The sequence below is a fragment of the Talpa occidentalis genome, unplaced genomic scaffold (genome assembly GCF_014898055.3).
Source record: "Talpa occidentalis isolate TD23 unplaced genomic scaffold, MPIMG_talOcc4v2.1 talOcc4.14, whole genome shotgun sequence".
NCBI classification, from domain to species: Eukaryota; Metazoa; Chordata; class Mammalia; order Eulipotyphla; family Talpidae; genus Talpa; species Talpa occidentalis.
Genome location: NW_023601433.1, coordinates 86,090,162 through 86,102,763, shown reverse-complemented (window position 1 = coordinate 86,102,763; position 12,602 = coordinate 86,090,162). Strand labels below are relative to the sequence as shown.

At 41.1% G+C, this 12,602-nt stretch overlaps 1 protein-coding gene across 6 annotated transcripts in view; it reads left to right on the top strand.

The window, feature by feature from the left end:
- IFT81 (intraflagellar transport 81) overlaps positions 1–12,602 on the top strand; it is a 207,348-nt gene that overhangs the window by 171,055 nt on the left and 23,691 nt on the right. For all 6 annotated transcript variants that reach the window (XM_054695360.1, XM_054695359.1, XM_054695357.1 and 3 more), the window contains 2 exons: positions 4,571–4,720; positions 12,325–12,453. In XM_054695360.1, the coding sequence (XP_054551335.1) occupies positions 4,571–4,720; positions 12,325–12,453 (279 nt within the window). The remainder of the gene's footprint in view (positions 1–4,570; positions 4,721–12,324; positions 12,454–12,602) is intronic.

Below are 12,602 nucleotides of genomic sequence, written 5' to 3'. Positions count from 1 at the left end.
AGCCATTACAGCATAATTAATTATAGCAATATCTTCTATTTAGTGACAGTATAGGAGGGGTTGTGCTAATTGTCTCACTCGCATTTTCATGTGATCTTCAGTCACTCTGAGATCAATGTTATCTCCAATTTTTTTTTAGTTGAGGAAGTTTTATGTAAAGAGAAAAAGGAAACTTGCCCAAGGTCACTGTAAGTGGTAGAACCATTGAAATTAAGTTTCTCTGATCATAGAGCTGTGATTTTAAGGATACTCTGAAGTGCTCCTGTGAAATTATTTGTGAATTTTTGCTCATGTAAGTTATTCATAAATTGGAATTATGCATACTTTTAATTTTTAATATCCAAAGTCTATCCAAAATAAAATCAATCAGCTGTTAGATTTTTGTTAGTGATAGGCATTTTGTGTCTCGGAGTGTTATCCTTTTAGAATAATTATAATTTGGTTTAATTATAAAAATATTTATAATTATATAAATGAATTATAAACATATTTATATGTAGTTTAAAAACTAATACAGTGCTACAAAAGCTGATAATGAAAAAAATGTCTTTCCCCTCTCCAACTTGCTTTCTGGAAACAACCACTCTTAATGTTTCCTCCAGTATCTCTAGTGTCTATATTTCTAAATGACATGTTTATTCTGAAATTTCTTGACTTTAGTTTTGGGTGCATTACCATAAGACATGAGGATTTAGCTCTGCGCAATCCTTCCCTTCTTTATAACCTCACAATAGAATCACAACTTTTCATTAAGCCATTATTTAGCATGTGGGTTAGGAGTGCATAAACATTGTTTACAGCTGAGCCACAGAGTATGCTATGACTGCAAATCCTTAAATTGAGACTGACCTCGATAAAAAGAAATAATTTAAAAAAGAAGAAAAACTGATACTGACCTCGTATTTTTGGTTTTGTTTAACTTTTTATGTACCTCTTAGTCCCAGACTGGTCTCCACCGCTGTGATCACCCTCTACTACTCTGTGTCCTCAGTCACCCATACTCTGCTCCACTCCCCCACCCTCCTCATTTCCCTGCACCCTCGGCCAATGGACCCACTTCCCTCTGTGCAGCTCCCCAAAATTACTTGTGCCTCTGTGCAGCTCCCAATTCACTTCCCACCTCTCCAGCCACCATCCTGACTTCCCTGCTCCAAAAAGGGAGCCTAGTTTCATTCTGTACAGTGGGGGCCATCAGAGCTTTGTGAATGACAGAAATACCACTCCTCTGGCGACTGATGGAATGTGTACTTTGTTTCCTTGTATTTTACTATTTCCTCAACTTAAATTTCTTTATATGATAAAATATCAATAAATACAATCTACATAAAGTCCCTTTGAGAGCTTCAATAATTTAAAAAGTATGTTAATGGTTCCTAAAAATTCACCTATTTGAGGTATAAATTCAATAAACATAAAGAAGGTCCAATTCTGTAATAACGAAACGCAAAGAAGAAGACCATTTTGCTTATCAAATTAATAATTATAAAAATACTAGAAATAGCCTGTTCTGCAGCTTGGCAGAACTTATCAAAACCCAATATTCCTTTGGATCATACCCGGAAACATATCTTACAGAAATTATTGAAAATGTGTCTGAAGAGTTCAATTCAGTGTGTTTGTGGTGGATTTTTAAAATTATTTATTTATTTATTTATTGCATTTTGAAAGCTCAGAACTATGCTAAATGGCAAATGATAGAAGCAGCTCCCAATGAAAGAGAAGCAATGACAGTGTTTTCTTCCCCCCAACCCCTCAGGGGTCCGCGTCCCTTGAGTGCCTAGTGCTGGCCGCGGACTCCTCAGGTGTGGGCAGCCTTGCTGGGGGAACCCCACTGTCCTCGCCCCTGGGAAGCTCATCCAATGAATGTCGAATAATAAATAACCAATCTGCATAGAGCACATTGAGTAATTAGTGGGTTTGTTGTTTTACCAAAAACATGTATAGCTTTTAGCTTTTAAAAATAGTTCTGGAACACAGCAAGACAGAGAAAAGGAAAATTGGCCTAGACAATACAGAGGACAGGAGATGAACAGGGTTGATTTCATTCTGGGCACTTTGCCCAGGACACTTTTAATAGAACATATAGTTACTCTAGGGATTTTGAGTCTGTGGTTATGTCAGCTTACCAATTTACTCTTTAAAAGGAAATTTTGCAAGTTATTAGACTCTAGGTACATTGGCATGGCTTAAATTTTTAAAACTGTTTCTGTAATCGACCCATTAAGAATTTGCTGTGTTGGGGCTGGATTCCTTGATATTAAAATTAACTTAATCATGAATAGAAAAAATATTTTGAATTTCCTTCCTCTAAAAACACATGTTCTTCTTTTCTGTTAAAGTTTAACTCAAGTTTAAAAAAATATCTAAACTGGGAATAAGGTTATTTTTATGTGAAGAGTGTTTACCTTACTATACTTAAGGAATTTCTTTGTATATTCAGGAATCAGTCAAGTCTTAAAAAAAAAAAAACTTAAGATTTTAAAAATGTCTTAGTTCCTATTTTACTACCTTACAATATTGCATTGCTGACCTTAGATTTAGCCTTAAAAATTAGGAGGGAGATACCAACATGGTAATAAAACTTGCATTGGGATAGTGGCCTTGAGTGAATTTTTCCATTTTTCTGTTTTATAAAATTTCTGTACTATGGTCATTATTTTTATTCATAAATTATTTATAACCCTCCCCTCCCCAAAATTAGCTTTAAAAAGGACTGGGCATTTAAAAGGCTAAGACTCTCAAAGAATTATGTCATATTATGTAATATGGATGTTTTGTTTTAAAGTAATGGGTTTAAGTTTAAAAAGACAAGGTCTTACAATTGAAATTTTCTTTTTTTTTTCTTTTTTTTTTAAAGATTTTTTTTGGCCTCCCTGGTGGTGCAACAGGTTGAGCACAGTGCTGTGAAGCTGTCCACAGCCTCTGCAGAGCTGGTTCAATTCCTGGCCGGCTAGAGATTTTGAGTCTGTGGTTATTGCAGCTTACCAATTTATTCTTTAAAAGGAAATTTTGCAAGTTATTAGACTCTAGGTACATTGGCATGGCTAATGTAGACCTCTCCTGTCTTGCTTGCTACTCCCCTCAGCAGTGTATTTCAGTCAGTCTGCCTGTTCTGTTCCCCGCTCTGTCTCTGGTGAATCCTCTCACCCTCCCACACCTTTGGCCTGTACCCCAGTTCTTGTATAAAATAAAATATTTTAAAAATAAATAAAGATTTATTTTATTTATACAATAGCTGGGGTTCAGGCCAGAGGCGCAGGAGGGTGAGAGGATTCACCAGAGACAGAGTGGGGAACAGAACAGTCAGGTAGACCGAAGTACACTGCTGAGGGGAGCAGCAGGTGAGATAGGAGAGGTCTGCCTCGTCATGTGGGTTGCTCCCTGGCGAGCCTGGAATCAAACCCGCGCTGCAGAGGCTGCGGACAGCTTCACAGCGCTGCACTCAACCCGCTACGCCACCGGGGAGGGCTGGAAATTTTCTTTTTAATGTAACTAATAAAAAGATAGTCAAAGCAAAAAAAAATATATATATATTTTATGTAGTAAAAATAGCTGAAAATTTTTAGTACCAGTGGTATTTAAGAGGAACTTAGTGGTGGTTGTTTTTAAGTATTATGTTCTGTTTCAGCAATATCAGAGATTTTTCACATTTGCTTCTGGCACTTGCTTCTCAAATCAACTAGTACTTTTAATAAACTGGCACCTCAGGACCTTTACACTTGCTGTCTCTACTTGAATGTTCTTCCCTGCCTTTTCCTCCTTCCTCTAACACACTCCTACTTCTTCAGTCTTGGCTAAAATATAATTACTTGGAGAAGTTTGTCATACCCTACCTTTCCTGCCTTCATCCCAACACTCTGTTACTTATTCTCAGGGCCCCTTCACTTCACTATAATGTTCACCACGGTTGTAAATATCAGGTCAGTGTTTGCCTTCTCCACTGTTCTTTAAACTTGATGAGGGCAAGTCCCGTGAGTTTCTCTTTATAGGGTTGTATTCACAGTGTGTAGCACAGTGCCTAATACATAATAGTCAACAAATAGTACCTATCAAATGAACACATTTAAATACTCATTTCATTTGCTTTTCTAAACTCTAATGGGTATTACTCAATAACGAGGTCTTTCCATTAGAGTAGAGTAATTGTAACTCTAATATCACTCAAAGGTAAATACCTGAATTAAGCAATTGTGAATTCCCAAACTTGTAATATTAACATTTGGGATGAGTTTCATCTCAATGTCTCAGAATTGCTTTCCTATTTTTTCTTCTATTTTTCAAAAAACATTTTATTTTTATAGGATTGGGTTTCTGCTTTCCTAATTCTTATTTATAAAGCCCAAGATGAGTAGGTTTGTATAAGGATTTACATTATTATGATGGCTCCAAAAAAAAGTATTTTAATTGAGCAGTTCATCTTTTCAAGTTTTCTACTAAAATTAAGTTGTTATTATATAATTGCAATAGATGTTAGTAGAAAAGATAATTTTTCTTCTAACAGATTTAGGTTGTATCTGCTTTTAGCAATGACTTTTCTACTCATTAAATTGTGTACTGTCTTCTTTTACAGTTCAAACGATATGTCAGTAAACTTCGAAGCAAGAGCACAGTGTTCAAAAAGAAGCATCAGATAATAGCTGAATTCAAAGCTGAATTTGGTCTCCTTCAGAGGACAGAGGAACTTCTTAAGCAACGTCATGAGAATATTCAACACCAACTGGTATTTACATCTCTGGGTGTTAAAAATACAAATGCCAGGAGGTTTATATGTTATAGCTTTGTACCAAGGGTAGTATTTTAATTGGAAAATCATAAAATTATTCATTTTCTTTAATTAATTATGAGATGTCATATAAGCTGATTTTAATGTGACAGTAAACACCAACTTTTTGATGTGTGCTGACTTTGGGGTCATATTATTAATAGAATTTGAATTCCAAATAGGTTTTTCTTTTGCTTAGCTAGTTAATGTAAGCAAAATTATACTACCAAGAGAGTTGCTATAATACTTATTTATCATGGCCTGCTGGGCAAAAATTTCTAAGCAGCCACTTCCATGAAGCTTTGAAAAGAAATACCCCAGGAAGGTGCTCTGCGGATATCTGCCTGTGGGTTTATGCCTTGTGTATTTGTGCTTTGTTTGTCAGAAAAGAGTTAAACCCAGAGCAGTCCTTCTCCCAACGAGGTTGTTCTCATGGTGGATGCCAGTTCCTCTGAGTTTTCTTGGTTTCACTTTTTTTTTATTTTCACCTGTGGGAAAATTATTTCATTGGGATACTGGCTTACCAGCTGGCAATAATCTGGTAGAAAAAAATGAAGTCTCAACCCTTGTGTTTAGCTGATATTAGGAACTTTTCTGTCTCATGCTATTGAATTTTTTTTTTAAATATTTATTTATTTATTTATCCAAGCACTGGGTACAGTCAGAAGCATGGGAGAGTGAGAGAATTCACCAGAGCCAGAGCTGGGAACAGAACAGCAGACTGACAAAATACACTGCTGAGGGGAGCAGCGAGTGGCAGGAGAGGTCTGCGCACCCTCGCCCGGCACTGCAGAGGTTGCGGGCAGCTTCGCAACCCAGCGCTCAACCGCTGCACCACTAGGGAGGCCCTGTTGAATATTTTTTACTTGTAGGAACTGAAGATTGAAGATTTATAAAAATTTTTTTTTTTAAAGATGGAAAATTTACCATGAATCACACATCGATTATAATGGCACTAAATTTTTTCATTGATGTGTAGCAATTGCATTATAGTTTACTTCAAAATATCTTCTAATTTCCATTGTGATTTCTTGGACCTATTGGTTATTGCTTAAGACCATGCAGTTAGGGGCCTCCCTGGTGGCGCAGTGGTTGAGCGCTGGGTTGCGAAGCTGCCCACGGCCTCTGCAGCGCCGGTTCGATACCCGGCTGCTACCCGCCATCGGAGGAGGGTCCCACATGGCGCACAGACCTCTCCTGCCACCCGCTGCTCCCCTCAGCAGTGTACTTCGTTCCTTCTGCCTGCTCTGCTCCCTGCTCTGGCTCTGGTGAATTCTCTCACCCTCCTGAGCTTCTGATTGTACTCAGTGCTTGTATAAATAAATAAATAAATAAATCTTTTTTTTTTTAAAAAAAAAAGACCATGCAGTTAGGGATTTTCTAGTTACCTTCTGTCATTTATTTCTAGCTGATTCCACTGTGACCAGTGAACATAATGTGTGGTTTCAGCCCTTTGAAACGTGTTGAGTGTTGTGTTACAGCCCAGCATATGGTTTATTTTGGTCATTGTTCCATGTGCAGTTGAAAAGCTTGTCTATTCTGCAGTTGTTAGGGATGGTATTCTAAATTTGTCTATTCAGGGCCGCCTCTGGTGGTGCAGCGGTTGACAGCGAGAGTCCCACATGGCACGCAGACCTCTCCTGCCGTGCCCGCTGCTCCCCTCGGCAGTGGATTTCATCAGTCTGCCTGTTCTGTTCCCAGCTCTGGCTCTGGTGAATTCTCTCACCCTCCCGTGCCTCTGACTGTACCCAGTGCTTATATAAATAAATAAATAAATCTTTAAAAAAAAATAAATTTGTCTATTCAGTCAAGCATAATATTCAAATCTTCCTGTTGACGTTTTGGTCTGCTTGTTTCATCAGTGATTGAGAGAGATGTGTTAAAATCTCTAACTAGGATTGTTGCTTTCCCTGTTTTTCCTTCTAGTTTCATCAGTTTTTACTTCATGTTTTTTCTTAAGTTGGGCTCCCTAAAAACAGAACCTAAGAAGGGAATACTTGGTGCAAGTGGCTTGTTGAGGGAGAGAGTGTCTCAGAAGGAGGGGCAGAGAAAAGAGACCATGGGGCAGCAGAAGACAGCCCAGCCCAGGACATAGTCCCAATGGGAGACTTCTACCCCCCTGTCAGTCTGTCATTGCTGTGGCAGGGTAGAACTCCCTAGATAAGGAGCAGCCCCCCTTGGCCTGAGGGCATTCCTTGAAGGAGGGGTACCTGTGCATCGGCAGCAGTCAGCATTCACGGCAGCTTGCATACGAGGTCTGAGTGGGACACCAACTACCGTCCACCCCTTGTACTACTGACCAGCTCATTTGTACATTAAATTCACTTCATCTAGGTATGGGTGGTGGCTCTAAAGGGTTCTGGTTGGTGAGAATTGCTAGGAAAATTTACAGGAGGCTAGTTAAAATGAAAACAAATTAAAACTCTCATTGCTCCATTTGGCCCCAAGGACATACTTTTTTTTTTTTAAAGCTTTATTTATTTATGCATACAAGAACTGGGGTACAGGCCAGAGGTGCAGGAGGTAGTGTGAGAGGATTCACCAGAGACAGAGTGAGGAGCAGAACAGGCAGATTGACTACAATACACTGCTGAGGGAAACAGCGGGCAAGTCAGGAGAGGTCTGCTGCACCGTGTTGGCAGCTCTCTGTCTGGGGATCAAACTCTTGCTGCAGAGGCTGTGGATAGCTTCAGAGTTTGCGTCTTAACCCCTTGCACCACCAGGGACACCCCCCCAAGGACATACTTGATTCTCCACATCTTCTTCTACTGCCCGCTCTAGATTTCCCTCACCTTTGGCTAGCATTTCCGCTTAGCTGGCTGGCTTTCTTGGTAGGATGACCCAGTCCCTGGTCTTTAAGAAGTGTGAGACTTCAGTAACCAAGCCCGTGTTGTGCTTGTTCTTAGCCACTTTGATTAAAACTGGACATGAAAGTACCAAGATTTACCCTGAACCACCTGAGAACCAGATGTTTTGTTACCTGCCCCGTCTGTGGCAGCATCTTTTATAGCCTTGTGATGTTCTGCCGATATAATAACTGCTTGCTTTGCCTACTGGCCTATTGGCACGAGGAGCTCAAGTGACAAGATGGTAGCCAGAGCATTAAGTGTACAGGGCCTCTGACTGTGTCTCCTGGTGGAAGCATGCCGCCAGACATCTGTACACACGGAACCTGAACTTGTCAAGAAGGGAGGCGTCATTCCTTCAGTAGATAAGTGGGAGTCCTGGTAACTGGTGACAATCATACTTTTATTCATGGTTCCAGGACCCATGTGCCTATCTTTTTGGAACATAGGGCTGTATAATGTCATGGGTTTAAGGTACGCACTTCCTCCTAAAGAATAGAACTCATACTTTCACATCAGTTTCCAAGCTGGCACCTTAATTGTACCTTCAAGAGGCCCTTCCACTTTTCTGTCCGACTGTTAGTTTTCTGGATGGTGTGGTATTTGATCCAGCCATCGACTCCTGTGATCATGTGTCCCCCACCATAGCTCCTTTGGTCTGAGGTGATATAATATGGATTGTAAATCCGTAGAGCAGACCCTCTGAGTCCTTGGATAGTAGTGCTGGCTGAAGCACTGTGGGCCAGAAAAGCAAACCCATGCCCGAAATATAGGTCAATCTCAGGATGAAATGCTGCCCTTTGCAGGACAGAAAGGATCTAATGTTAACAATTTGCTACTAACTGGAAGATTGGATTCCTCAAAGGATGATGATTCCCTAACCAGAGCTTAGGATTGGTCTCTAATGCTGCCAGGTCAGACAGCACAGTGGCACCAGTTAGGAGAGGGAGAGAGTGGAGAGAGAGACAGAGACAGACGACTGTGGTATTTGGCCTGTACTTAGTCTCAATCTCTGGTAATATAGTGACCGTGTTTGTGAGCCCATAGTTCAAGCACCGGGTGACCAGTGGCAGAAGCTAGCTGACATCTGCCACTCTTCTCTCACTCGGTGTTTTAGCGCCTCTTCTGCTGCAGAAATCCTCTGGTGGCCATTAACGTAATAAGAAGACCTTCACCCAGGTCTGCTCCCACAGGTCCCACCACATGCCTCGTCCCCAGACCTCCTTTTCCCCAGTCTTCCAGTCTTGCTATCTTGTTTCTTTCAGGCCCCTGACCAACAAGCGAAGCAATTTGCTACTGCCAGAGGATACGGGATAATCTCAGGTTCAGGGCTCTCTCGTGGATCTACCCAGCTATCCCCACTCCCAACACAGACTCTCTCTCTTCCCTATCAGGGCCTTGACTTGGGCATAGAATATTTGCCTAGATTAAGTATTAAGCCTTCTCTGAAGTTTTGCCAGTCTTTTAAGTCCCAGGCCTGTTTTTCAGCTTCCCCTGCCCTTTATCCATAGGAACTAGGGATTTCTTTAAAGCTCCAAAGGAGGTTCTTTGACCTCATTACTTCTTCCTTGAAAGAGCTTTTTTTTCTTCTTTCAGATCACCTTGATCCAGTTTAGTTAGAGCTGGTACTTTTCCAGTTTTCTCTTGTTCCTAAGATGTAGCCCTATACATGTGGAGGGAGACTTCACCCCCAGGAAGAAGTTCTTGCTCCTATTCCCTAGCTGACTCCTCGATTACAGTCCTTGCTCCAAAGGAGTAGCTCCTCTGAGGTTTTGACTGCTGGTCTGGGGCATTTACTAAGGCCCCCTGCACTTGAACAGATCTTGAATTCCTCTCTCCAGAGCGCGACGAGCAGTCTGAAATCTCTGCTCAGCTCTTTAACAACCCATCTGCTCATCCCCACGTGGTTTCTATGAGTCTTACTCTGCCTGTGCATGCTTAGGATTGGTAATGCCAAAGAGGAAATTGGTTCAGAATTTTGGGCTAATTCCCTGTCATTTCCACTGCTCCTTTAGGCTCCAGTGTTATTGATCGCACCAAATTCCATCCCTTCTTCCATTCTCTCTCGACTTATCTTGAGTTTTTCCTTTAGGCTCTTCCATTCTGCTTGGTTTTTCATACCTATCATTCCACCAGAATTTCTCATCAAGGTCTCATCCAGTGCCTTCATATTGCTAAGTCCAGTGGTCATTTCTTAGTCCTTTTCCTGCTTGACCTATTAGCAACATTTGACATAGTTGAGGACCCTTTCTTGCTGTAAAATTTTCATTTACTTGTCTCCTCATACAAGTACTTCACCCTGCTTCTTCTCCCTTGCCAGACTCCTGTCCCTATTCCATGGCTGATTGTCATTTCTTCAAGCTCCAAATGTTGGCATTCCAAGGGTAGCCCTTGGGTCCCCTCTTTAACGTTACTCCCTTAGTGAGTCTGTCCTGGCTCATGCTTTAAAGACCCTCCACTTGCAGACCACTCATAAATTTACACATGAAAGCTAGATTTCTCCTCAAATTCCTATCTTATACATTTATCATTTTGATCCCTCTACTTAACATGTCCAGAACTAAGCTTTGGTCTTCACTATTCCCTTAAACCTGGTCTAAACCCTTAAACCTAAACCCTAGTCTTCCTCACCTCAACAAATGGCATCTCTACTCTCTCAGTTCTTGAGGCCAGAAGCCTTGGCTTCATTCTTTGCCCATCATTTCTTTCTTTCTTTTTTTTTTTTAAAGATTTATTTATTTATACAAGAACCAGGGTACAGGCCAGATGTGCGGGAGGGTGAGAGGATTCACCAGAGACAGAGTGGGGAATAGAACAGGCAGACTGACTGAAACAAACTGCTGAGGGGAGCAGCGGGTGAGACAGGAGCGGTCTGCCGTGCCATGTGGGTAGCTATCTAGCTGGCCGGGGATCGAACCCGCACTGCAGAGGCTGCAGACAGCTTCAAAGCGCTGTGCTTAATTGCCTGAGCCACCAGGGAGGCCCTGTTCATCATTTCTGTCACCACTCACATCTAGTCGGCCATAATACCCTGTTGGATCTGTCCTCAAAATATATGTAGGACAACTTCTCATCACCCCTCCTACCACCAGCCTGGTTCGTGCTTATGTCATCTCTCGCCTGGAATATTAGAATAGTCTTCTAACCAACATTCCCGTCCCACATTATTCCTCTCTAGTTTGATCTCAGCACAGATGTTAAAGTGACCATTTAAAAATTCTACCCCCTCTCTATGGGCCTCCCTGGTGGCCTAGGGGTTAAGTCTCAGCACTATCACCACTGTGACCTGAGTTCAATCCCCAGCCAGGGAGCTAATCCACATATGGCACAGCAGACCTCTCCTGTCTCACCCACTGCTCCCCTTAGTAATGTACTTCAGTCAGTCTGCCTGTTCAGCTCCTTACTCTGTGTCTTGTGAATCCTCTCACCCCCTGCACATCTGGTCTACACCCCAGTTCTTCTACCCCAAAATAAATAAATAAAATCTTTAAAAATAAGTAAATAAAAATGAAAATTCTCCTGTCACTTCTACATTAAGCCCACTATTTCATTTAAAATAGTTCAAGCTCTTTCATTGGCCTAAAAATAAGGTAATGATACAATTTGTCATTTAAACTAGGGCATTTTGCGAATGCAAAGCACAGTAGACATAAACCGAACCTGTGGCAGCAAACGAGCTGAGGCCTGTATGACTCCTTTCTCCTCCCGGCCACGCTCACACTTGCTTTCAGCTTCACTCACCCCCAGGCCGTTTCTTACAAGGTCAGGGGTGCTACTTTCTGCCTTCTGCCTCTTGCACTTGCTGACCTCCTGGATTCTCTCCTTCAGGGTATTTTGCTCAGATATCATCATCTTAGGAAATCCCTCTCTAATGTCCCTGTTAAGGTTCAATCCCATTCTCACCTCACTATACGTGTTTTACTTGCTACATGTCTTATATTTACTCCCACAACAAGTAAGCTCTCTGAGGGAAGGGGCCCTTCCCCTTGTTTTTTCACCACTGTATATCTGGTGCTTAGGACTGTTATTAACACATGTAGGTGTATAATAGATACAAGGTGAGTGAGTGAATACACATAAAATTGATCACTTGAGAATACATTCATTCACCACGAGAGTTTCCTATGTTTTTGATTCTGTGCTAAGAACCTAGCATTATTCTAGGCCTAAAATTCGAATATTTCCTGTGAGTCTGAAGATACCATAGTAAAATTTGGTGTAAGTTTATAACATATAAAGATGTAGAGTTATTCTTGAGGTTAATACATCCTGCCTTTTAGGATTCTAAACTAATTTACTTTGTTTAAAACTTTTTTGTATGTTAAAATTTTATATATTTTTTAAAAGATTTATTTATTTATTTATTCATCTATTTATTTATACAAGCACTGGGTACAGTCAGAAGCGCGGGAGGGTGAGAGAATTCACCAGAGCCAGAGCAGGGAGCAGAGCAGGCAGAAGGACCAAAGCACACTGCTGAGGGGAGCAGCGGGTGGCAGGAGAGGTCTGCGCGCCATGTGGGACCCTCGCCGGTGGCTGGGGAGCAGCCAGGGATCAAACCGGCACCGCAGAGGCTGCGGGCAGCTTCGCAACCCAGCGCTCAACAACTGTGCCACTGGGGAGGCCCTAAAATTTTATATTTCTTGGGGAAACATCAAGGTTTTCACTCCTATTTTGTGGCTCCCATTTTTGACACCTATTTTTATTCTTTTAAAGCAAACTATTGAGGAGAAAAAGGGTATTTCTGGATACAGTTACACTCAAGAAGAGCTAGAAAGAGTGTCTGCACTGAAAAGTGAAGTTGATGAAATGAAAGGACGAACCCTGGATGACATGTCTGAAATGGTGATCACCTTTTGGTTTTTGCTGTACAGAGGGCAAATGTTTTATGTTTTAAGTATTTTGAATATCACTTCTTTTATGTTTATGTATCTTTTATATGACCTATAGAATTATGTATTTTTTACTTATTAAAACGTGATTGTAGTTGTATA